We start from the raw sequence: 26,437 nt of genomic DNA on the forward strand, positions 1-26,437 counted from the left end.
TATCTGGGCTGTAATGGGGGTGGGGGTTTAGGAATTCTATACCCGGTGTTTCCATGGTGTCCATCTTAATCTGACTTGTGTTGGTAGGTGCGTAGAATGAATCCAGTTTGCATCAAATCTGCATGGGGTGATTTCTCTTTTCGGTTCTTATCAGATTTGATTTGATAACATACACAGTTCCAGTAACTGGAATTTTAGGGGGAACCATGTGATTAATTAAGACTATTTTCGTTGATGTCACAGACAATGAACATAACCTTCCCCGCAGACTTCGTTACACGTGCTTTTAAGGGCGATGGAGAGGATGGACAGGGCGATGGAGAGAATGGACAGGGTGATGGAGAGGATGGACAGGGCGATGGAGAGGATGGACTGGGCGATGGAGAGGATGGACAGGGTGATGGAGAGAATGGACAGGGCGATGGAGAGGATGGACAGGGCGATGGAGAGAATGGACAGGGTGATGGAGAGGATGGAGAGGGCGATGGAGAGGATGGACAGGGTGATGGAGAGGATGGACAGGGTGATGGAGAGGATGGACAGGGCGATGGAGAGAATGGACAGGGTGATGGAGAGGATGGACAGGGTGATGGAGAGGATGGAGAGGGCGATGGAGAGGATGGACAGGGTGATGGAGAGAATGGACAGGGTGATGGAGAGAATGGACAGGGCAATGGAGAGGATGGACAGGGCGATGGAGAGAATGGACAGGGTGATGGAGAGGATGGACAGGGCAATGGAGAGGATAGAGAGGATGGACAGGGTGATGGAGAGGATGGACAGGGCAATGGAGAGGATGGACAGGGTGATGGAGAGGATGGACAGGGCAATGGAGAGGATGGACAGGGCGATGGAGAGGATGGACAGGGTGATGGAGAGAATGGACAGGGCGATGGAGAGGATGGACAGGGTGATGGAGAGGATGGACAGGGCGATGGAGAGGATGGACAGGGCGATGGAGAGGATGGATGCTTCCACACTGAACTTTGTTGTTACGTCACATGTTATCATTCTATTCATGAACAGATATTTTTTTTTTTTTGCGTATATGTTGAGGTAAAACTGGCAGACATTTACCTGCATGCTTATTACCTTGCACAAAATCGTCGGATTCCAAACTCACTGGTCAAAATGTCTTAAACGGTTCCATAAGACATGTGAAGATCATCAGCTATCTCTTTAATAGTGACTTGTTGATCTTTCATTACAAACTGTTCAACCTGAGACACAATCCTTTCTGTACTAACGTTTACTGGGCGACCCAGAACGAACATCACCTTGTCTTCCTCCCCTCACTAAAACGGTCCTTCGGATGAGACCGTAAAAGCCGAGGTCCCGTGTCACAGCAGGTGTGCCACGATAAAGATCCCTCCCTGCCCAAAGGCCGTAAGCGCCATTTTGCAGCCCTTCACCGGCAATGGTGACGTCTCCATATGAGTGAAAGATTCTTGAGAGGGACGTTAAACAATATTTAATCAATCAATCCCTCAGTCACTAAAATGTTTTATCCATCTATTGAACTTTTGGCAAGTCCTTTATCACCACATACTTTATGTTGATCATTTCCGTAAAAGATTATCAAGTTTTCCGTAAAATTTTATGATTTTTATCGGCTCAAGCACGACTGAATCATGCATATTTGTGATAGTCAGTGGCGGATTTAAGGCTGGGGAGGGGAGGGGAGGGGGGCGTAGCCCCCTAAAATTTTCAATTTAAGGTAAATAAATTGTGGTATCTTGTTTAGAAAAATGTACTAAACGATAAAAGAAGCAATAATTTCTTCCACTCCCGGAGAAATAAATGACAAAATCTTTTGATTTCTTGAATTACTTTATTGGGAAAACTTAATTTTTTTCAAAAACCCTTAAAATTGCAACATTTTATTAATTTCACCTTATAAAAAATTATAGAAAAGAGTACAAATGACTGAATAGGGGGCATATTTCAAGCCCTATAAATCTGTAAAATCCCGGAGCTTCCGGGGGCTTCGCCCACAGGGGCTCGGAAAAAATCCGCTTTTTTCGAGGTTTACTTTTTTTAATGTACACATGATACACCTTTTTTAAAACCTCGAAAAAGGCGGATTTTGGTGGTGGATTTTATTTATATAATTTATTATTCGGACACAAATCATGCAAAACTTCAATTTATTATTCGGGAACAAATAATACAAAACTTCAATATCTGACAACCGAGCCCCTGTGATGTTAACCTCTAATTTTAGCTTTTACATAGTTTTGACGGTAGATCAATGTGAATTGAAACTAATGGGAAATTCCAGATTAATCAGTGAAATGAAAGATAGAAAATCAACTCAATCAAGATGCGCAAAAGAACTTCAAACTATATAAATTTACGAACTTCAAATAATGAAAATGAAGAATGCATGAAACAAAAATACAAATATCCAAAAACTAACAAATACATAGTGATATAGATGGATATAAGAGTATATTTGTGATACCACCAGATATTTAATGCGACAATATCTGACATAACTCGACAAATTATTAATTTGATTTCCTTTTGTTTTTCAATATTTTCACTGACCATTGTAAGTTCCAATCTCGGTAAAAAAAAAATTTTATGAGTGTGAAACTAGAGTCGTTTAAAACAACTCTCACACTGTCATACAAATTTCACACTGTCATACAAATCTCACACTGTCATACAAATCTCATGCTGCAATTCAACTGTACTTTATATTTATAGATCACAGAGGATTCAACTGTATTTCGTATTTACAGATCACAGAAAACAGGAGAGCTACTATGGGTGAGTCCAGTCTCCAGGACTTCGACAATCCGCCGAAGTCCATGTTTTATCTCATGCCTCATCAGACTGGGGATTATTGAAAAAACAGGTCAGAAAATGGGATTATTCTGTATTTTATAAAATATAAATTGTGCAATTTCAGTTTTAAAAAAGGTATATTTTGTGACTGATGATAACTAATAAAACATTATAGTGTCTGTGTAGTTACATGCACTGCTGTGGTTTTACGTGTCTGTGTACAGTTACATGCACTGCTGTGGTTTTACGTGTGTTTTTCACTGGACTGCTGGTCAGTAGAATCTTGTCATCAAAAGAAAAATGAGTTCGGTAATGGAGATGATAAAAAACAGACTCACTTTTATGTTCTCTATAGAAATGTTTGATCTTGACAAAACTTTGAATAAATACAACAGATTTAGAAAACTGTTGTGTAAATATCACTAAAACATGTATGTATCAAGAGCACTGTGTGAACTCTGTCATTATCTGATGTCTGTATGTGATATAATGTGTTTATTTCATGTACTGAATCACTTTCACTTCTTCTGAATCACATAACCCTACCCACAACCTCCCCTCACTGTCCACACTCAGTCCTTTAGGATTATCTAGTCCACAATTGTCCACACATCTCAGGAACTGTCCGTTCTGATCCAGGATGTGTAGACAGTCATTGTTCCAATCTGTCACAATGATGTGACTCATGGAGTCTGTCACTATATGTCTAGGATCAAATGACTTCTTCCTCCTGGCTGGTGTACCGTCGTATCGGAATCGGACTCTTCCTGACTTGTTCACCACGACCACGGTGTCAGCATTAGTATCAGAGGCCACGATGTCTCCATTGTTGTTCTCCACCACACACAGTGTGTATTTCCCTCCTTTATAGATTGGTTCTCCATCTTCATCTCTATCTATTTCCTGATTCACTGTGTGTCCCTGATAACGGACAATTTTATGTTGGCTAAAATCAGTAGTAATCATACTGACCAGGATGTCCCCCGACTTAGTACAGCATAGTTGGCCTGGATGCCAGCCCTGTGGTGTGGTTATCAGTGTCTCTGTTCTCCCGTGTCTGACAATGTTCACAGTTCTATTGGGACCATCACTGTATACCAGTTCTCCCTGTCTGGTCACTGTGATGTCATTAGGCCAGTATTTACACGTGGTGGTAACAGTGTCCCGTACAGACCCGTGTATGTCAACACGTCTTATGGTTTTATCTTCACCACTAACCCAGGCTTCATCCACTCCCACACAGACAACATAGTATAGAGTATTAACTCCAGTAGGAATGGTTGTAATTGATTTGGCTTGCTCTAACAGCTTTTGTAAAGATAAATAGGAGACTTCCTCTGTCAGACTGGACAGTGTTGTCTGTGTCAAGCTAGCCTTGTATTCTCCTAATTCCAGGCTGAGTTCTCTCCCTTGGATTGTGTTGGTTTTCAGTGATGGCAGTTTGACATCAATATCAGTAGGCATGTTTCTGTATTCCTCGAGTTTGGATTTGTAGTTAGTGACTGCAGACACATTGTTTGACTTCAGAATTTTTTTGTTTTTTTTAACTGTCTGGGTCATGTCTGGAATTTGATTTTTCATTTTGGATTGGTGAGAGTTTAGAGCAGCCAGGAGATTCTCTTTTATTGACTTCATCAAAGAACCGAGGTTATTGAAAATGGTGTCTACTTCTTGGTGCCAGGATTTTCTGTGCTTTTCTTTTTCTTTGTCCAGTTCATCAAATTCGGCCATTATACTGGATAGTTTGCTTTCTGTTTCTTCATTTTTCTTCTTGTACTGTGGAATAATGGTGCATTCAATTTCTTTGGTTTCCTTTTCAAGTTTCTTTTTCTTGTCATTAAAAATTCCTGGCATATCCTTGACTTTATGTCCATTATGGGGACCAAATATGCATTTCAGGCAAACTGGAACATCACATTGCTGGCAGTGGGCCTCACATCTCTGGTTGGAGTGAAATTCACACTCGGGAAAATCCAACTTTCTGTCTTTGAAATGAACGATGTCATGTTGTTGGTACTTGAGCTTGTCCACATGTTTACTAACACAGTCCACACACAAACTGAGTTGACAGTTGTTACAGAACTGCTGGGTGGAGTTATCACAAAGGTCACAGGTGATGAGTTCTTGTGCCTGGGGGTTGGGCGTGGCCATAGTCCAATAGAATCTGGAATTAGATGGATAATTTTCATTTATAAAGACATGATTGTGAATTCATTGTCAGCTGTAGGAGTGGCCGAAAATTTACAAATCCTTTTATATTAAATCAGATATTTCATATTAGAATTTCTGCATGTTGCCTTGGAAATAGTTTACAATATTAAAAATTTAGCATCCGATTTTATGTTTTGCATCAAAATTATCATGTAGATAAAAAAAATAGGAAATAATTTGTACAGTAGGCAGGCAGGTGTCAGATTTAAGGAGTGAATGTCCAGGTTGTTTCTCTTATTGGAGTTCCTGTGTATAGATGATGGAAGAGTGGGATAATAACAGTATGATACAAACAACATAGGTATTTCTTTCTTATGTTGATTTTGAAATGTATTATTACACCCAAGGGTCAAAAGTACTATTTCCGCACAGCTAATTTTCATTTATATAATTCATTGAATGCACTGATAAAACTATTTTTACTACAGCTACATGTATCACAGTACTATGAAAATTTCACAAATCATGCATAATCAAGATTTAGATCTGTTATTGTTATTTTTTCTATATATGTTACGGATTTTATTATTCACTTGGATAAACATGTTGTAAGAACTTTATTTTTTATTTCATATCAATTAGCAATTTAAAAAGTCTACCTCGTAATTCTTAAATCAACCCTCAAACAATATATAGAAAAACACTGAAAGTCAGATTTGTCATGAATCCTGAGTGAATTCTACATATATTCTGAAAATTTCATAATGATAACATTAATTATCAAATATTGTGGTGACGTTTTTAAAAATGTCAGTTGTAATGAATATAGAGTGAAAATTAGCAGCGCGGAAATACTTGCGTAGTTACATGGTTGGTAGTTGACCTAATATGGTTTATACCATCATTATCATCATCCATTTTGATTATCCAAGCCAAATTAAGCCTGCTTGTCAATTGTTGTGCTCAAAGTTTGTGTTTCCATACTTGGCACTCCAGTGGATTGATCCTATCCAGTCCTGTAATTCTAGGTCTTGTTTTACTAATTCGTCCCATGTCAGCTTTGGTCTACCTGGAGTTCGATATCCAGTGACATTGAATGTACAAACCTGTGATATCCCACCTGTACTGTGCGCTCAACATGGCCAAGCCTCCATAGCCTACTTCTCTGGGTGGCTTTGTAAATGTTGCGTATTAGTTTCCTTAGAGTGGCGGCTGTTGAGTCGGTAAATTTCCTCTCGCCCCATTTTTAATGACCACGTATATACATGTACCATATTAAGAACGTAGGTCAACTACAAACCATCAGTGAATATATCTTACTGAGTGACTATATCTTACTGACTGCCTTTTTTAGATTTCATAAATGTGTGAGAAACAAAATTGAATGACATGTGGTATACACAGTGACCCGAAACAACAATGACATCCACACACAGGTGACGCGAGAAACTCCGTAGCTTACGTATTTGTGTTCTAGGTATGGCCCTCATTCAGTTTTACTGTAACAATTGGAAATTAATTTCTTCGACTGGGGTTTTCAGCTGTGTTACTGAGCAGTCTGCCACATTGTAACCAAAGTAAACATGGGAAGGGAAGTAACTCATCTATTAACCAAGTGTGAACACTAATTGCCTACCACTGACAATGTATGAAATATATGTGGTCTTCACGTCATCGATGTAAACCAGTGATAATTAAGATTACAAATTTGCTGGTGGTAAGATAGGAGATGAAAGGTCAGTGATTTAATGGAGAAATCACGTACTTGCATACTAAACATTGATTACCATGGTGACTCTAAATACAAGCTTGCTATTGTGATCAGCCGGGTTCGATCGCCGGTGGCCAGATAGCTCAGTTGGTAGAGCACCTGACTAGAGATTCAGAGGGCCTGAGTTCGAATCCCGGTCTGGTCCAGCCAAAGATTATCTCTTCTCTCCTATATACTACATTTGATGCCGTTGACCACCCCTGCACTGCAGGTTGTCCTGCCAGGGGCAAAAATAATCTGGGTTGTGTGTGTCTTCGAGGGCGAAGAAAATTATAAATTAAGGAGGGAGGAATGTAGTAATTAGGGCTATACGGACCGTGGATATCAGTCTGGATAGCTCAGTTGGTAGAGCACCTGATTAGAGAATTCAAGGGGCCCGGGTTCGAATCCCAGTCTGGTCCGTTGCATTTTCTCCCTTCCTGTTACATTTGGTGCCGGGACCAGCCCCTGGAACTGACAGGTGAAAATGCCTGCCAGGGGATTAAGATCCTGGGTTGATGTCTTGAGGTGTGAAGACATTTAGGGAGGGAGGAATGTAGCGGTCAACCGGGTCCGATCGCCGGTGGCCATATAGCTCAGTTGGTAGAGCACCTGACTAGAGATTCAGGGGGCCTGGGTTCGAATCCCGGTCTGGTCTGTTGCAATTTCACCCTTCCTGTTACACTATATAGAGTGGATGGTCCTCTATAAATTGTGATAAAGGAAAGTTGTAGGGTGACCTTGTTTTGACTCCTCCTATTCCTACAGATATTAACTGTGAGGTTTACTATTTAATATCTGCTAAAAGTTTGTATTTATACAGGGAGCAATATGTGAGTTCGAGATGCAGCCGAGTTATTTCCCTTTAGAGAACTTTCATACACAACAATGGGCGGGGTGTATTTTCTCAAATCCTACTAACCAGGTCACATTATAATGATAGGAGAAAATTTATGCTTATCATTTACTAAGCTCTAGTAAATTGTTGTACAATGATTTACCTTTTATACTTCTAATCTCCAACTGTATGTGAACAAGAAATCCATGGCCCCCACCCCGATATTCACCAGGCTGGGAAGTACTTTCGGTTTGTTATTTATACTTCCTGGTGGGTAATTTACCTGTATAAACACACACCTGGGTAACTACCCGTAGATATAAACACAAAGGTAGCCTTGTATCACACGCGTTCTTGTTCTGACTCAGAGTTAATGTTCTTTATAGGCTACAGGTCATGTGATGTAACAAATCGTCACTAGGTAAAGAGACCCATGATACATAATGCTCACCTGAATAGTATTGATAATGTACTGGTATAAACATCTGTGATGTAACAAATTGTCACTAGATAAAGAGACTCATTAGACATAATGCTCACCGGAATCGCTAAAACCTCATTAACTTAAAGATGATTCAGCATGAATTTAAGACAGTGGCGGATTTAAGCCCCCCCCCCCCCCACCGCAATTCCTGGATCCGCCCCTGATTTAAGATTATTCTCAGCAGCAGATTAGATCCTTGATATCCTTTGGGGTGAGATCAGAAAGTTCAATATCTGACAAAAAACTAAATTCACATACTTTTCACTAAGACTCCCACCCCCTTTATAAAGCAATTTCCATAATCTCGACTCAAATATCGGGCATTTCGCACATTCACTGCCAAATCGTATTTAAATGAGGCAAAAAATCCTACCTTCCTTATCGAAATCCTGAATCTGCAGCTAGTTACCTGTTGGAATATGCCTTGATCGAATTAATTAATAGTATATCGTCATCTTTCACCAGTGCCAAGTTGATATGTACACATGATTAATTGGCTTTCTTTATTCTAAATGAATGCACATCAGGGGAGGGGGACAATTTCATGGTCACAATGTAATATTATATATTTATTGCATAGGCGCTCCCCAGCTTAATTGTTAATATATATATATATATATATATATATATAGAGAGAGAGAGAGAGAGAGAGAGAGAGAGAGAGAGAGAGAGAGAGAGAGAGAGAGAGAAATTCTAACCACTTTATTCATGAGCTTGATATCAGGTGATCTTAAGGTTATGAATATTCATTAAGTGCGTAACTTTATCAGAAGTTATTTTACCGCGTACATTTAATGGCAATTCGTGGTGTAAAAATGAATTTTAAAAATTGAAAAGTTTTGACAACACAATATTTCAAACACGAGCTGAATTTAAAAACAAAATATACTCCCCGGCACGTACATATTTGTCCACATATTACACAAAGAGGATCCTGTACGGTAAATCAATGTCTATAATATAGCCCCCAAGCAATATTCTATCTCAAGTATTAATATTCATTTTAACTGCAGTTACGAATACATATTCACTAATAAATGTTTCCTATATTTCAAAAATGAATCAAGTTTCAGTGAAGCATCATATTTACATAAATGTTGGTTTCCGAAATCATTTAAACATTTTGTAGGTAGGCCTATCCCTTAAGAGGGCTCATGAGGTCAGTACAAGTGTCAAGGACAGAAAACATGACATTTCTATTCATCAAATGAATATATGGGAATGACTGCATTTTCTAAACTTGATTTTCCCCGTAGATGTCTCTTTGCCGAAATGCTAAAAATGCCGAAAATGGTGGTTTTGATTCAAAAACGAACTTTTTTGAAAAATAATTCAATAAATCTGTGAACAGATTCCGGAAAAACACCTGTCAATTTATCGTTTCCGATGCTGGAATTAGTGATCGTTATTTTGTATCCGTTGCTTTTTGAAGTGAAAAAGTGGACATTTTGTGATTTTCAAAGATTCTTGAAATGCTTATAATGGATCAAATGGGGCTCTTCGATTCAAAAGTTTAACTATAAATGGAACTCCGAATTTTGTATCAGTTACATTGAAAGTTGTTTCACTGAAAAGATACGAACATGAAGAATGGGGTATGATGCTGGAAACGTGTGTTTATACAGAGGTTAGTTTACAATCGTGATTTTACATATTTTTTCTCTATTAATTGCTTTACGTAATGACTGATAGTTCGAATTCCAAGATGGCGGCATGCAAATTAGCCAAATGGTAAGAATTTCTCCATATATGATATATATATATATATATATATATATATATATATATATATACTATAAACATAACGCTTATAGTATAGTACATATATATATATATATATATATATGTATATATATATATATATATATATATACATATAAAGCACTAAATAATCACAACTAGGTACTTTAGTAGCGCTTTAGGAGCATAACAAAGCTTCCTTTTTAGGGAAGTCGTTGTGGCCGAGTGGACTTGCGCACTGGTTTGACAATCTTACTAGGCGGTGGGTGCCGTACGTCGCTGGTTCGACCCTGGGCTGGGTCGAAAATTTTCAGTACCTAGTTGTGATTATTTAGTGCTCTATATATTAATTAATTGATTTTCACATGTATCGTTTAGATCCTAGGGGTAAACATAAGGTTGGGTGTTATAATTGTTTGTTTGTACTATATATATATATATATATATATATATTTAACAATTAAGCTGGGGAGCGCCTATGGACTACAATAATGTAATTGAAATTGGAGTCCACTCATCTCTACATTGTACGTAGCTGAGATCGCCCTCACGGTAACATCGTGCCGTCAACGTATTAGAAGGTACAAACAACGAAATACAGTGATATGATTACCAGTGTTTAGTTCACCTGAGCTGGAAGCTCAAGTGAGCTTTTCTGATCGCCTGTTGTCCCTCGTCTGTCCGTCTGTCTGTAAACTTTTTACATTTTCGACTTCTTCTCCAGAATCACTGGGCCAATTATAATCAAACGTGGCCAAAAGCATCCTTGGTTGAAGGGCTTTCAGGTTTCTTCAAACGAAGGACCATAGGGGGATAATCAAAAAAATGCAAAAATAGGATGAGGGTATTTAAAAATCTTCACAGAGCCACTGAGCCAGAAAATCTGATATTTACATGAAAATGTCCTGACATAATGCAGATTCAAGTTTGTTCAAATTATGGCCTTTGGGGATAGGATGAGACCACAATAGGGGATCAAAGGTATACATACCACTGTCATGATCGTGTGCAGGATTGGACAAAACAAGATGGCAGACGGTATTTCCAAACAAAGGTAGGCTCTTAAAACTCTTCATTTTACCGACTTATTAGACGACGAATTTATGAATTTAAAACACTGTCTGGCCAGGGAGGCATCATTAAGTTGATTGGTTTTTGGAATTCTTACTCATGTACACGTACAACTCTAAATTCATTGATCGAAGTTCACGATGTTGCCTCGATAGAATTCGAAGCGGGCGAAGATGTTTCTAATCATGTTTTCATGTATTTTAAGAAAGATACTTTCGGTAAAATAGACTCTGCACATATCTTTTGATGAAAACTTAAACCAGTGTATGCGATTTGTCCCTTAAATTGCCTTGGTTAGATAGATATCTTGACTTGAACATTTGCTAATGTGCAGGATTGGACTGTGGTCGTTTCCACGATAAAAGTGCCGTCTGCCATCTTGTTTTGTCCAATCCTGCACACGATCATGACAGTGCATACAAATATATAGGGGAAATCTTATAAAAACTTCTTCTCAAAAACTACTGGGCCAGGAAAGTGGGATTTTACATGAAAGCTTCATGACATAGTGTAAATTCAAGTTTGTTAGAATCATGGCTTCCAGGGGTAAAATAAGCGATAATAGGGAATCAAAGTTTTACATACAAATATATAGGGAAAATCTTTAAAAATCTTCTTCCCAAGAACCACTGAGCCAGAAAAACTGAGATTTACATGAAAGCTTTCTGACAAATGCAGATTCAATTTTGTAAAACTCATGACCCCTGGGGCTTGGATAGGGCCACAATAGGGGATCAAAATTGTACGTAACTAATAAATAGAAACAAATCTTTTAAAAATCTTCTCCTTAAGAACCATTGGGCCAAAGAAGTTTACATTTGCACGAAAACTTCCTGACATAGTGCAGATTCATGTTTGTAAAAATCATGGTCCCCGGGGGTAAGATGGGGCCACAGTAGGGGGTCAAAATTTTACATACATGTACAAATGTATAGAGAAAATCATTAAAAATCTTTTGAGAAATCACTAGGCCAGAAAAGTTTACATTATTTTATACAGGTTCCTTGAAAATCAGTTATCTTCCTATTTTTGATATTTTGGCTCTGGTACCATATATCTGGTAAGATCATTGTTTTGTATGTATTTCTGTGATGTCTAACTTGTATTTGTCATAGAATTTCTTGGCATTATCATGTTATTTGATTCGCGATAAAGTGTAAGAGTTATTTACTCTTTAAATTTGGTTTATTCCGTTAAATTACTATAGGAATATGTAAATTTTCAAACATTTGCATATGGCACAGGTGAAATAAGTATAAATTAAAACAACCTTGTAGAGTGGTGGTGGGGGATGGTGGGGTAGACGGAATAAACTGTATATTAAAGATCTGCGAATCAAATAACATGATTATGCCAATTTCTTCTGTGTGTGTTCGATGTGTACTTTACCATTTAGTTTACATAAATGTCATTAATGATAAGATTTATTATATTTAAATGCATTATGGGTAAAGAGCCTCATTTTTTTGTTATGTTTCAGAGCTGCTATTTACATGTCCGAAATAGATTTATTTCTTCAATAAACTCATAACCTGTCACGGATGGTCTGTGTGGTCATTAGAACCGGTTAGCAACCCCGTAACAGAAATACCCGACAGGAGATGAAGATCCTGGGTTGATGTCTTCGAGGTTTAAAGACATTTAAGGAAGGAGGAACGTGGCGGTCATACGGGTTCAATCGCCGATGGCTACATAGTTCAGTTGATAGAGCACCTGCCTAGAGATTCAGGGAACGGGTTCGAATCCCAGTCTAGTCCGTCACTTGTTTTCCCATTCTGTTACACACGTATAGAACATGCATACTGTTCCTTTTTACATTCAATATCATAAATGTACACCACTAACATGATTTTATTGACAAAGTAATAATATTTACACGAATACTCAAACATTGTTATTTAGACATGGGCCGTTGAATTATATACATGTAGATATCACACATTCTTTGTTTCTATAATGTTCATGTACTGCATGGCAGTCATGATCGTAAACCTTTCGTAGTTGTAAGCACAGACAATTATATAACTTGGGTTCGAATTTACTAAAAGAGTACTCTGAACAGTAAAATCGAACCCACGCGATATAATTGCCTATGGTTGCAATAAAATTACAAAACACTGAAAATGTTATCAACGTCTGCTTTCCCGATCTGGATTCAAGCAGTTGGCGAGCTTTCTGTTATCTTTCCAGTAACAGAGTCCAAACGTGTCTGGAAGACAAAACCCGAACCTGGCGTAGCAATCATTGGTATTGTAAGAGCCCTCCCATAAACACACGTGGTCTGGATTCAGGCCCCTAGCTTCCGGGTAGTAGCAAGCATCTCCACGGCAATGAAACACCTGATACAAATAAACAAAAATATCGATATATTATTTTGGGAATATCGTTCGAATTATTTTATTTAATTACTGAAACAGCCAATGGGAAAATATGTTTTTGTTGTGCTATAGGACTTATTGCAAACAATCACGGCTTTAACTATCATGCGTCTGAACATGCTGGCGTTTTTCTCCTTACCGTGCAGTTACACCCCCTTTTATACTCCTTACCGTGCAGTTACACCCCCTTTCATACATGCATCTGAACATGCTGGCGTTTTCTCCTTACCGTGCAGTTACACCCCCTTTCATACATGCGTCTGAACATAATGGCGTTTTCTCCTTACCGTGCAGTTACATCCCCTTTCATACATGCGTCGAATTCCTCGTCTCTGCAGATGATTCCCTTCTTTCAGTCTGCTGAATTCTTTGTTCCACTCACAAAGGTTTGTAAACAATTCTCCCTCCTGAGCATGTCCTAAAACATAGACCAAGTTAAAGCTCACTCTCCATTCGTGATTGATTAACAACTTTGTTGTCTTTTAGATATCACGTGATTATTTTTCGTGTGTTTGTTTACCTGAAATAAGGTATTCTGTGTTCAGGGTGAAGGTCATTCCACAGTTCCATGGAGTACCAGACGTTTTGATCACGGCTTCATTTTGAGAGCCCAGAAGATGTTCTCCCTGTACAAAATAGCACACGACTTACAATTTCATTTGAAGTCTGAGAATGTGTAGTATGTTACATATACTAGTATATGATGTTGGTTTATGATGTGTACGCCCCATGTTTGGTAATCGTCGACAAAGGATTTGAAAACTTTGAAATCCACCCTGCATACACAATAATAGTCTTTCTTTCTATCATCACATCGACTTGATGCCTGAGTAGACTAGGCTCCAGGCCGTAAAACAACTTTCACTTTCGATCTGTCTCACTTCTATATATCATTTGCTCCATTGATGAAAGTAAGTCCTTGTAGGTCTAGGTGAGTCACGGTTACAATTTCTTTCCCTCGATTTTTCAGTATGTAGTCTTACCTTCAAAATATCTCTTTTCTTGTACTGAATCTTGTAGTGTTTCATCAATGGAAAGTCCACATCCTCGCCAAATTCCAGTTTCTCTTCTATTATCGTCGCCTTGACAACTAGATGCAGAGGAGAAGAACTCGTAAGTTGCAAGAACTTGTTTCTAATCCTTTTGTATATAGTATATACAATAAAATATGTTCAAATCAACTAGATGCAGAAAAATCAAGAACCACGTGCTTATGTGGAATCTTGTACTTCTTTATAATCGTGTTTGAATTTTATAGAATTCTTATATGTATCATATCACCGTTTTAAATTTACATTATATACTTACCGAAATCGGCAGAACAAAATTTGTTTTGTGGATGAGGGAAATCGCAAGTACAGGCACTTGAGAGCCTAACACAGATCGTAAACACCACTACCAAATACAGGAAGCCAAATCGCTCCATCTTCATTTTGTCCTGTACAAACATCAAAAAAGGCGTTTTCTATCAATAACTTAAAAAATTTTTAAAGTCGACTAAAGGAAATATACGATGATAAATTACACGCTGAAAGAGTGTTCGAAAAGTATAAAATTGTTCAAGTAAACTCCACTTGCCTTGTATCTGTGAGTGCTGTTTATGGAAATTCAAATTACAATCTGGCGTGGAATTCGGATGAATCTACTTAATTTATACATGTTGACCTCCCACTTCAGATTTCCGCTTAACGCGCGCGTTTTAAGTATTTACAAGTAAATCTATGCGGGTTTTGGTGAGTAAAAAATATATGAAGATTGACTCCCATTATGCAACTGGGCGAGCAGACTTTGTTTTTTTGCGTCATTGTTGAGAATTTCGTCACATTTTGAATACTCTTAAAAATCGTCTATTGACGACACAACCGCAACAAATACTTCAATCTCAATACGCAGCTTCATAGAGTGTTTCTTTATTTATTTTCAGTCATTGTCCCAAATTCCGACATAGCGACAATATTTTCCCTTATATATGATATAAACATGCACACAAATGCTGATATACGTTTGGGAATGTACGGGTGTGCGTGTTACATAATGGAAAATGTGGTTTGCATGCGCCATGCATGAACAAAGTTTTGTGAGTTATAGTCACTCCTCGTCATTATTAGTAAGCCCAGTGTTATTTCTGAATCTAAGACAGGAAAGGAATTATACATATTTCTGTAGAGTTTGAACATGGAAACAGTTTCCCCGTAAATTCTGAGCCTTCAGATATTTCCCATCAAAACTAAGTACAACCAGCCTAACCCATTAACAACCTCTGATAAATCACTGTAGGTCCATTTTCCTGTATCGCACATAATCCTCCAATTTCTAAATTCAATAAATCTTTCTTCTGTTCATTGTCATCTGAATTTCATTTCGCAAGAAACTACTGAGTGTACATTTGAGGATAGCTGTATCATCAGCATGTACATCAACGATAAAACAAAACTACTGAGTGTACATTTGAGGATAGCTGTATCATCAGCATGTACATCAACGATAAAACAAAACTACTGAGTGTACATTTGAGGATAGCTGTATCATCAGCATGTACATCAACGATAAAACAAAACTACTGAGTGTACATTTGAGGATAGCTGTATCATCAGCATGTACATCAACGATAAAACAAAACTACTGAGTGTACATTTGAGGATAGCTGTATCATCAGCATGTACATCAACGATAAAACAAAACTACTGAGTGTACATTTGAGGATAGCTGTATCATCAGCATGTACATCAACGATAAAACAAAACTACTGAGTGTACATTTGAGGATAGCTGTATCATCAGCATGTACATCAACGATGAAACAAAACTACTGAGTGTACATTTGAGGATAGCTGTATCATCAGCATGTACATCAACGATGAAACAAAACTACTGAGTGTACATTTGAGGATAGCTGTATCATCAGCATGTACATCAACGATAAAACAAAACTACTGAGTGTACATTTGAGGATAGCTGTATCATCAGCATGTACATCAACGATAAAACAAAACTACTGAGTGTACATTTGAGGATAGCTGTATCATCAGCATGTACATCAACGATAAAACAAAACTACTGAGTGTACATTTGAGGATAGCTGTATCATCAGCATGTACATCAACGATAAAACAAAACTACTGAGTGTACATTTGAGGATAGCTGTATCATCAGCATGTACATCAACGATAAAACAAAACTACTGAGTGTACATTTGAGGATAGCTGTATCATCAGCATGTACATCAACGATAAAACAAAACTACTGAGTGTACATTTGAGGATAGCTGTATCATCAGCATGTACATCAACGATAAAACAAAACTACTGAGTGTACATTTGAGGATAGCTGTATCATCAGCATGTACATCAACGATAAAACAAAACTACTGAGTGTACATTTGAGGATAGCTGTATCATCAGCATGTACATCAACGATGAAACAAAACTACTGAGTGTACATTTGAGGATAGCTGTATCATCAGCATGTACATCAACGATGAAACAAAACTACTGAGTGTACATTTGAGGATAGCTGTATCATCAGCATGTACATCAACGATAAAACAAAACTACTGAGTGTACATTTGAGGATAGCTGTATCATCAGCATGTACATCAACGATGAAAACAAAACTACTGAGTGTACATTTGAGGATAGCTGTATCATCAGCATGTACATCAACGATAAAACAAAACTACTGAGTGTACATTTGAGGATAGCTGTATCATCAGCATGTACATCAACGATAAAACAAAACTACTGAGTGTACATTTGAGGATAGCTGTATCATCAGCATGTACATCAACGATAAAACAAAACTTTTCTTGCATTCCTACACCAGATTTTCCATATATGAATCAGAAAAACAGCACTATTTTTTTTTTCTTATTGATATTTACAGATTTATACAGATATTTTTAAACATCAATATTAGAAATCTTGAAGCTCGTTGATCACCAAGCATTGCCAGACTCACATGACATAAAACTTTCAGAGATCATTAAACAAATTTGACCTTTTTTTTCATTTTGAAAACTACAACGATTCCCCGAATCTTTAACATTAAGTGATAAGTTAATTACACTTCACTAAATTATTAATGGAGTTTGTTGAATAGCTAGCTGCACCTCCCTGACAATGGTTTATACTCTCATAAACTGACATAATGCATAGTCGCGGTGTAGAGACACGTTACACTAATATAGTGAATACAAGCATACATGGGAATCCTCTTTGGATCGATGGATCAGAGAGCTACAGATCCACCCGTTGTAAAAACTTAAACGTGTAACTTTTTCTACGCATGAACCAGAGAGCTACAATCCTACAGCTAAGGTGTTTGTGGATCCCCCCTCCCCGCCGCACACACACCAAGAAATTGTTGCAAACCCTTTGAACTCAGTATTTTTGCTCCTACTATGTCTATTTATTTGTTACTTATGATTAGGTCGTCATGTTATTTTTCAAGACAATGGGCAGGAAAAAAGATCTAGTTCAAGCGACTTATTTGACTCGCATCATCATCCTGCTGGTTGGAACACGTGAATTGGAAATCACGTGACCAGACTTCATCAGTAGTGTTTACAAGAACAGTCTCCTGCAGGCGGGACTAGCATGCCGTTCTTCATTAAAACAAGCGAAAAGTTATTTATACATTGTATAGTCTGACATTATAGACGGATGTACGAAATATAGTGAGCTGTAAATATTCTGTGTTCCAACTTCGACTACGGAGGATTGCTTGCTACTTAGTAGACTTGCTCAAGTCTCTATGTTTAATAATCATTGCTCTCTTTAATCTATGTTTGGTGGTATTTAAGTATGGTAGAGAGCAGATATTTTGACTTCTGAAACAGAAAAATTTGAACGAAATGATAAATTAATAAAAAACAACAACAACATAGAGACTTGAGCAAGTCTAGCTACGTAGCGACACGGTACATTGTAACTATTCCAGTGGCGGATCTAGAGGGGGGGGGGGGGGGTTGTTACGAATACAAGTCGTACATCTCTACGTTGCGACACGGTACATTGCAACTATTCGAATACAAGCCGTACATCTCTTATGTTGAACCATCTGAAAATCTGGCGGGCAAACTCATAATTAACAGACTGACAAAAAACCGCTATCAAAATTGAATGAGCTTGGTAAACTAAAGCATAGAATTCAAACCCGCGTGTATTATACCACAGTACAATTAGAGATTGAGGTGGGGGGTGTTCGTCGGCTCGGTTCTTAATCCTCACTTCATTCATCTCATCCCTCACCAATTCCTCACACTCTTTCTTAACCCCCTCCCATTCCTCACACTCCTTCTTAACCCCCTCCATTACCCCATCTTCGCTAGCCAAGGGTTTTCGGTCCACTCCGCTCCCCATAATGGGGAAGATGCTCATACCCTTTTTACCAGCAGCATGCGTTTCATAACTTCGAAACGGTCACTGCTCAAGTCCAATTGTATACAAGAATGTTGATTTCTCATTGTAAAATCAGGTAGTGTTTGATTTGGCACCAGTAAATTGATCTTGGCATGTTTGAAGTTGTGTTTTTCTATGTTTAATCCATCATTGAATGAGGACTCTTGATTTTTCTCAATTTTTCTGACAAATAACAAACAGCTACATCTGTCAATAGTATAATGGTTCTTTTAATAATATTTATAAAAAGGTTATACATTACAAATAGAAAATCATACAATGCTTTCTGCTCTTAAAAAAAAAAAGGACCCCCCAAAATGAGTAAAACTTGCGCACAAAGATAAGTTGTCAAATACTATCAACGGTGGCAAAAAACATACACAACACAGTGCCGCTAAAACTGCGACAATTTCGTAATACAACCTACTAACTCATACAACCTGGACGAGTAAAATTGCTGAAAGCCTGGGGGGAGTCGCCTGTAAAAACACCAGCATATTCTCATTAACATATTATAAAAGTACTCACTTAAAACTGAGATGCAACTTCATGTACAGAGAAATGAATGATGGAAATAAGACAATTAAATGAAGCAGCTGAACAACATAATACAATGTTGTTGGACAATATGTTAATAAAATGGATTTAGTGCGAGATAAATCAGTTTGTATGAAAATCTTGTGTAACAAAATGTTCATTAAAAAGTTCTGATTTACAGTGGTATATATAAATTTGAATCATTCCAGCCTAATCCCAGTTAGTCCCTACTTTCACATTTGTTTTGTAGTAAGGTCCAATATCAATTTGACTGGTACTATTCTTAAAATAAACTCATAGGATAACAAGATATACGAAATGAAATAAAAAAAAATTAAAACAATATTGAATTTCCGTGATAACTTGATAAATGAGATGTATTATCTGGATAATAACCCACCAGTTCTACAGATGAACATTAGTGCAGCTGCTTTGTATGCTAACTACATAAATAATAATTTAAAAAGAACATACATCACATGGTAAAGACAACATTCACTACACACAGAATGACACGATTTCATCAGAATGCATCAATTTCATACTACGTTACCAGCTCCTTGAGAATTTTATGTAACAATGTACTTTAACAGGTAAGAAATTCCCACCCTCAAATAAAACACATGATCTGAACCCTATATTTACTCTGTTTGTTGAATTTCCCCTATACTAGACACTAAAAGTGTTGTAAACATTACGATTTTGTCCACTTTTAATCAAACTTAAGTTCTTAACTGAATTTTAATATTTACTCAGTACCCAAATATATTTGCAGTATAGGATTTGTACTACATGAAATTGACTATACATCTAATTTGCAGTCACAATTAAGTATACATACATGTATATATAAAAAGCAATTTGTACAAATATCTAGATTCTAAATGTATATTACAAAACTTTACATCACTGAATCATTTGTGCCATGGTAAACTACAACTCTACATGTAAAATGACTAGTCTCCTTTCATCTCTGTGCCCCCCACCCTTCATTTAATATAACTTACCCTTTGGAAATACATTCAGTTTTGGCTATAATTCATCTTAATTGTCTACTTGAAACTATTTCCTTTAGTTTCCTTTGCTAGTATGCACACACTGATCTAAAGGATATATCTTTGGATGAACATGATTTCATAAAAAAAACCTGTTTTATACATTTAATACATTGTACATGTATCTTACCGTTTAATAATATCACTACGAATGTTGTAAAAATCAACATCATAAACATTAAATTTTATAAATTATCAAAAACCTAGTCACTTATTCATTTCTCAATTTCTACAGCTATGTTCTCATTTATTTCCATATGAAACTGATATACATACACGTATAAAGTTATAAACCAATATGTGTGTGTGTGTGTGTGTGTAGATCTAATGCTGTTATTGTTTATCTTAATACACTTATACGATGCATACTAGAAATAATGTTATCACATCAGTGTTCAAGGACATCATGTTACCTGCCATGACCTTGACCTCAGATGCGATCTTGAACCCTATCGGGGTTTATCCCACTTCATCAATATTTCCATGAAATTCTGTGAAAGTTAGTTACAGACATACAGATTGACACCATTTACATACTGTACTGATTGTATAATAAACAGATGTTAAAGAAAAAGAAATTTATACTTTGATGAAAATAATCCAACCTCACTTGTTCCATTCTATGTCAAATTCCTACACATGTAAACTGTACAATTTTTACAACCTGTTGTAAAATTTCACTATATGTACAAATATAGTACTAACTTGATAAAACTCGACTGAAACTTTCTGAAAAGTTTTAAACTTGTAGGTGTATGCATTTATTTCCTTAATGCATGGTCATTAAAATGGGTGTGTATATTAAGCAGTTTATAAATTGTCAAAAACATATCTAACAACAAAACAATTCAAACAATAGCTAAAAGACATTATCACTACGAGATCTACAGTTTTTGGCACGCCACAACCTTTTTCAAATCTAAAGATTAATTTGTCAAACAGCTCCATTTAAATGGGGATTTGAATTGCATTTTACCTACTGAGCTAAATTCAGAATATCCAAACTTTAAGTGCTTCAAAATCTTTGGTGAGAAGCCTACCCCCCCCCCCCCCCCCCTTTCCATCTACTTCAGATTTTGTGTGTCAGTACAAATATCTTACATGAATATCATTCATGGGTTTTCCTAAGTTCTACAAAGGAGAATATATCTTTCATATTAATTTTGATTTATGACTCATAAAAATATTGTGAATTTTGAACAGGTTGGACTCTCATGATGACTACACGGACTAGAGGATGAAGCTTAACGTTAAATGCAATTCATACACTATATGCTTTGGAACACAATGGCGGCACAAAGGTCCAAAATGACATAAAAACAATACAAAATGGCAGAGCATGGGGATAATAAAGGCATTACATGCAAGCTCTGATGTATTCAGTTTCAGTAGAATATAACATAAATGATTGATACAAAGATACATATTAATAGATCCTCCATTTACTGTACACAGGGTTGTTTTCGCCCCGCGTTAGTTTCGCCCCGTGTTAGTTTCGCCTTTCTACACTTGAGGTTGGTTCCGTCCTGTTTTTAATTTACTCAGACATAGTTTTATAAAAGAGAGATAAGAGAGAAAAAGGTTTCACCCAGTCTTAAATTTGCCCCACTGACGGGGCGAAAATAAAACGGGGGCTAATATCTCCCTGTATACAGCATATCAAATCTGTTGCACCATTTTCAGCCCCTTCAACTCTTAAGATATCCAAAAATACTGCAGCCAAGATATTCCATTGCTGAAGAATACCTGAGGCAGCCTGAGTGTAAAGCATCATTGAAGTGTAGCACATCAGATTAATGGAAAATCCTTAAGTCTTCAATGTTAACACGGATTATCAATCATCTTGACTGATTTAACAGTTGTCAATCCAATGCAATCTTAGTCAATGAGAAAAAAAATTAATATTTCCTCTCGGGATTTGAAACGACAGTCCTCACTCTCTGACTGAAATGGCAGTAATATCACCAAGCAGACACCGACGAATGAACGGGAGACAACAGTACACTGTACAACAGTACAGCATCGGCAGAGCCTTAGTTACAACATTTGATGATAATTAAAACGTATTCTGAAAAATCGCTAAATTCACACAACCTTTCACTACATGTTAAAATACTTAAAACAATCACAGCACTCGACCATTCCCGTCACCTGGACAAGTGGTGATTTGGTGTCTATGGAAGAAATTTGGATCCTCCCCACAACTTATCACACTGTCAATTTCGAGATATTCATAACGAATACCAACACTCAGAGGTGTAAACCTTGGATTATATAAAAAAAAATTGGGAGATTTCCTATGGTTACTGCGCCTTTAGTCTCGACATGTTCACACAGTGGAAATTCACAATCTGAAGATGATATTGGCACAACTTGTACATGTTAAACATAAACACTGATGAAGACATGGTTTTTCTATCTGGGATCCATGAATGGTATTTTCAATAAATTCAAAGCATCCATAAAGTTTTCATGAATTGTTTCTCTCATATATCTGAGTATGTTATGACCTGTAATTTTCAGTGAGAAATATCTCCATGTTCTCCATATAACATGGCTATAGTTGTCTTTCTCTTCTACACAAAAGGATGAAAACCACCTTCCACTTCTCAGACCGTGTCTTCCCCTTCTCAGATCGTCGTTTCCACCTTGGCCTGAAGTGTAGGACTACGTGACAGAGTGCCGTTTTTCTTGGCGGAGGAAGATCGTAAATGTAGATGATGTGAAAGTGAGGCAGTCTCTTTATCAAACTGTTCTTGGATGTAACTGTTCATGGCAAGGAAGATGAAGAGGTAATCCTCTTGGCTGCCGACGATGCCGGGCCGTTTCTTGTGGTAGAGCTTGCACAGGTGGTACACATCGATTGTCTTATCATGATTCAGCTGGTCCAACAAGGACGAAAGAATGCAGAAGCGAGCACCTTCTACACCCCCAAATCTGAAAATCAAAAGACAACAAATTAAATACAAGTAGTAAACATAGGAATATACCACCGCTATAAATGTGAAACATTCCATTGTAATTCAGGAATTACAGCCTAGGAGAATTTATCAACAACATGGAATTGTGATTACATATTATTCTGGACAATCATGCTTCAGCAGGATGTGCTGAGGATAACGAGGGGAGACTATAAAACTAGATACACACGCAGCATTATACAGGTTATTTCCCGGCACATACACTTATTGCCATACAGAACATGCATGCTGCACTTCTGAAAATAGCTGTACACCTTCATCACTGTATTCAATAGAATTTCAAGTAGAAATCAACTGTCTTGAGATCCAGGGTGGGTAATACAAACATTCAGACATCAAACAGATAGGTAACTAATTCATCATCCCAAGATGGGATAACTCTCTAGTAGAAATTGAGTCAAGATAACTTTATATTATAGAAAGTCATGCAAATGACAGTCCAGTAATTTGTTTCTACAATAAATAAGGGCCATGTTAAGACATTGATTGCAGGCGAGAACTATACAATGATATACTGGAGACAGTTTAGAATTAAATTTGGCTGTGTATTCATTTTTAATGTTTTTGGCAGAAGGAAGTTTCAGCTGAACCCAGTTCAGAACTAAATCCTAGCTTATATTTCAGTTTCTACTACCTGTGATAAAGCTCTAAATAAAATTCATGCTAAATCACCGAAGAATTGTTTTCAGCCAAATTTAGAGCAAATCCTATGCAATGCATATTGTCTACACAAAGTATGATCATTAATCAATTCACATGATTGTGAATTCTGGAGATTCCATTGTTCAGGTTGAAGTGATTCTGACTTCTAATCTTAATCTGCTGTAGTGACTCAGGATGTACAGCAACTTTAGTCTACGCGATTCATCAATGGATTACGGTTTTACCCTAATTTGGCAACATTTCAGCCATTTTACGGAGGTTAAACTAACTGAAATATGTTTGGTTGTGAGAATTTGAGTTTCCCTGATGACCCCCAGTGAGCCTACTCTTTCCTGAATATCAGGGAAACGATCTTTTGCATGCCGCTGACCCCGACCTTGAAAATCAATACCAATAATCTCCCATAAAACTAATGTCCCACTACACAGGCTTTGTGAGTACGGTATGAAAACGGAAAATTAATGAACATAAAATGTATTTGTAAACAGATCTCCTTACCTGTCCACCACAACAATTGGCCCACCATCCTTCTGGGCTTGGAGTTCCTTGACCCTTTCTAAAAGGTCAAATGCTTTATAATGGGGGAGGTCTGGTGGGGGCCACTCAGGACACGAAATGATCTGCGTCATCAGTACGTAGTCATCCTGAAATAAAGCGAAGGCATTCAATGCAATCATTCATATCAAAGAATGCTGATATACATTTAAACTCATGCTCATTGGTTCAAAAGTGAAAAGCATATTAAATACAAAATTGTATAAACATTTATGTTATGTTTAATATTTATAATGCTTCATTTTTTTTCTTCCAAATCCATAAAGCCCCATTTAACTACTAGTATCTGCACAACAGGTGAAAATTGTTGAAAGCCATGTTACTTCAGCTATATATGGAAATAAAACAATCAAAAGCCTTTCCCCCATCCGATGTTAACAAAAAAAGGTTCTGTTATCAAATGTTATCATAAAACAAGCAACGTATGAGAAAAATGCCACAGAAACGATAGCATTGATAAATAAAACAAATATATTTCATTTCTGTGATAAATGGCATAAAGTAGCCAAAAATGTGTAAACCCTTTGAAATAGACTATAAGGGGGAAAAATGAATTAGTAATACTTAGTTTAGTAAATCTAAATTAAAGTGATATTAAACTGTCCTCATTGAAAAAGAATATAGTGTCCTAATGGTGGAATTTTGTATGAGCTTGAGCTAAGACCGTCAGTGTTTTCTGTGTCAGCCTTTACTAAATTCAGTGATAATGGGCTTGCTATCTGCTTGCAATATTCTAATTCTTATATAAACTATTGCTCCGTGGTCATGAACACACAAGGTGTTCATTCCTCCGAGACACAAAACACCGCCGAAGGTTTTTATAGTATGTGCATGTACTGGGCTGACCTTATTTTCCCTAGCGTTGCATATGTTCAAATTAAGAAGAGTGTGAATGAACTATTCGCACCACCCACCACACATTGCTATCACTGCAGATTGAATAAAACAGCTGTCTACCAAGTCAAACAAAAATGTGAACTGAGCTTTCAGCTTAATAGTTCAAAACTGAAGTCATACCCAACTAGAATTCTGTCAAAAATCAAATCAAACAAATAAGTGAAACTGTCAATACTTTAAAGAGATCTTTATATTTATAACTAATAAATCGATATACAGTTACATGTATTAATAAAATAGTATTTAATGACATTGAACCAGAAGTGGATTAAAATTATATGAAAATGAAGGGACCAACTGAAAGCTCTAAACAAGGGAGTAAATAGCTTAAAATGTCCATACAGGGAAACACCAAGAAGGAGAGGGAAAATTTCCCACATGACCATTCCTTTGTAGAATTCCATCTATAAATAGAACTAATCTCCCATTATTATCATTGATAACTTTGATGACCTTGACCCACCTGCGTAGATTCCAGCAAGAAGGTGTGAACAGTGTAACTGTTGCCCTCCTCCGATTCCTGAAAGACCAGTTTGAAATTAGCTGTGTCCATCCCTACGGAGTCAGTCTCGTCCGGCCAAAACTTCATGAACTCCTGCAAATGAGAGCACACAATTTTGTACATTTCATATGATAAATCACTTACTGATGATACACTTCCACAAAATTTGCAATACATGAAAAGTCAATGTGTGATTCAATGAATAAAACCTGTGAAGTGAAATTCTGCTCTGTGAATTTTTTTGTGAACTGCTTCTTTCTTTTATTCATAATTTCCCCGTGTAGATTTTACTGAATTAAAAAAAAAATTCAGAAAATTTATTTTCGATTCTCCAAAGTTTAGATATGGTCCTGAAATGGCTACATGCATTAAAATTCTGCCCATTTATCTTATCCGAATAAAATTCCTGGATCCCATCAGACAGAATTTTCTTCACACCAAAATTGAATCTTCAAATTCGGGACGATGAGGCACCTCATCTCCTTCGTAATTATATCTATCTTTTCTTTGCTTTACAAATTACATTACCACTCTTCCTCCTAACTTCACATCTTCCACCCTTCCTCTTAACTTCACATTTTCCACCCTTCCTCCTAACTTCACATCTTCCACCCTTCCTCTTAACTTCACATTTTCCACCCTTC

General features: G+C 37.0%; 4 protein-coding genes across 13 annotated transcripts in view; all 4 read right to left on the reverse strand.

The window, feature by feature from the left end:
• Positions 1-286: 286 nt before the first annotated feature.
• Positions 287-1,083, reverse strand: LOC130047600 (uncharacterized histidine-rich protein DDB_G0274557-like). The gene is made up of 2 exons (XM_056142936.1): positions 1,078-1,083; positions 287-979 (listed from the first exon to the last, which is right to left on the reverse strand). The coding sequence occupies exons 1-2, from the start codon at positions 1,081-1,083 to the stop codon at positions 287-289; spliced, it is 699 nt and encodes a 232-aa protein (XP_055998911.1).
• Positions 1,084-1,811: 728 nt separating this feature from the next.
• Positions 1,812-7,945, reverse strand: LOC125654186 (E3 ubiquitin-protein ligase TRIM71-like). The gene is made up of 2 exons (XM_056143230.1): positions 7,696-7,945; positions 1,812-4,957 (listed from the first exon to the last, which is right to left on the reverse strand). The coding sequence occupies exon 2, from the start codon at positions 4,942-4,944 to the stop codon at positions 3,289-3,291; it is 1,656 nt and encodes a 551-aa protein (XP_055999205.1). The 5' UTR covers positions 4,945-4,957; positions 7,696-7,945; the 3' UTR covers positions 1,812-3,288.
• Positions 7,946-12,663: 4,718 nt separating this feature from the next.
• Positions 12,664-14,987, reverse strand: LOC125656209 (metalloproteinase inhibitor 1). Of its 2 annotated transcripts, XM_048886808.2 has the most exons (6): positions 14,784-14,987; positions 14,514-14,643; positions 14,189-14,295; positions 13,726-13,831; positions 13,493-13,623; positions 12,664-13,166 (listed from the first exon to the last, which is right to left on the reverse strand). In XM_048886808.2, exons 2-6 carry the CDS (start codon positions 14,635-14,637, stop codon positions 12,957-12,959), a joined length of 678 nt encoding a protein of 225 aa, XP_048742765.2. In that variant the 5' UTR covers positions 14,638-14,643; positions 14,784-14,987; the 3' UTR covers positions 12,664-12,956. The 2 variants fall into 2 exon arrangements, with proteins under 2 accessions (XP_048742765.2, XP_055999206.1); XM_056143231.1 differs by lacking the exon at positions 14,784-14,987 and having other exon boundaries at positions 14,514-14,752.
• Positions 14,988-18,811: 3,824 nt separating this feature from the next.
• Positions 18,812-26,437, reverse strand: part of LOC125653920 (tyrosine-protein phosphatase 99A-like) — a 53,106-nt gene continuing 45,480 nt past the window's right edge. For all 9 annotated transcript variants that reach the window (XM_056143235.1, XM_056143234.1, XM_048883595.2 and 6 more), the window contains 3 exons: positions 25,755-25,886; positions 24,338-24,483; positions 18,812-23,132 (listed from right to left, as the gene is read on the reverse strand). In XM_056143235.1, the coding sequence (XP_055999210.1) occupies positions 22,826-23,132; positions 24,338-24,483; positions 25,755-25,886 (585 nt within the window). In that variant the 3' untranslated portion in view covers positions 18,812-22,825. The remainder of the gene's footprint in view (positions 23,133-24,337; positions 24,484-25,754; positions 25,887-26,437) is intronic.

This window comes from Ostrea edulis, chromosome 7, assembly GCF_947568905.1.
Source record: "Ostrea edulis chromosome 7, xbOstEdul1.1, whole genome shotgun sequence".
Lineage (NCBI taxonomy): Eukaryota > Metazoa > Mollusca > Bivalvia > Ostreida > Ostreidae > Ostrea > Ostrea edulis.

Coding starts and splice junctions, on each gene's coding strand:
- LOC125654186 (XM_056143230.1), bottom strand. CDS start 4,944: ATGGCCACGCCCAACCCCCAGGCACAAGAACTCATCACCTGTGACCTT.
- LOC125656209 (XM_056143231.1), bottom strand. CDS start 14,655: ATGTTTGTACAGGACAAAATGAAGATGGAGCGATTTGGCTTCCTGTAT. Junction 14,296..14,513: donor ATTTTGTTCTGCCGATTTCG/GTAAGTATATAA, acceptor CTCTGCATCTAG/TTGTCAAGGCGACGATAATA. Junction 13,832..14,188: donor AGAAAAGAGATATTTTGAAG/GTAAGACTACAT, acceptor TATTTTGTACAG/GGAGAACATCTTCTGGGCTC.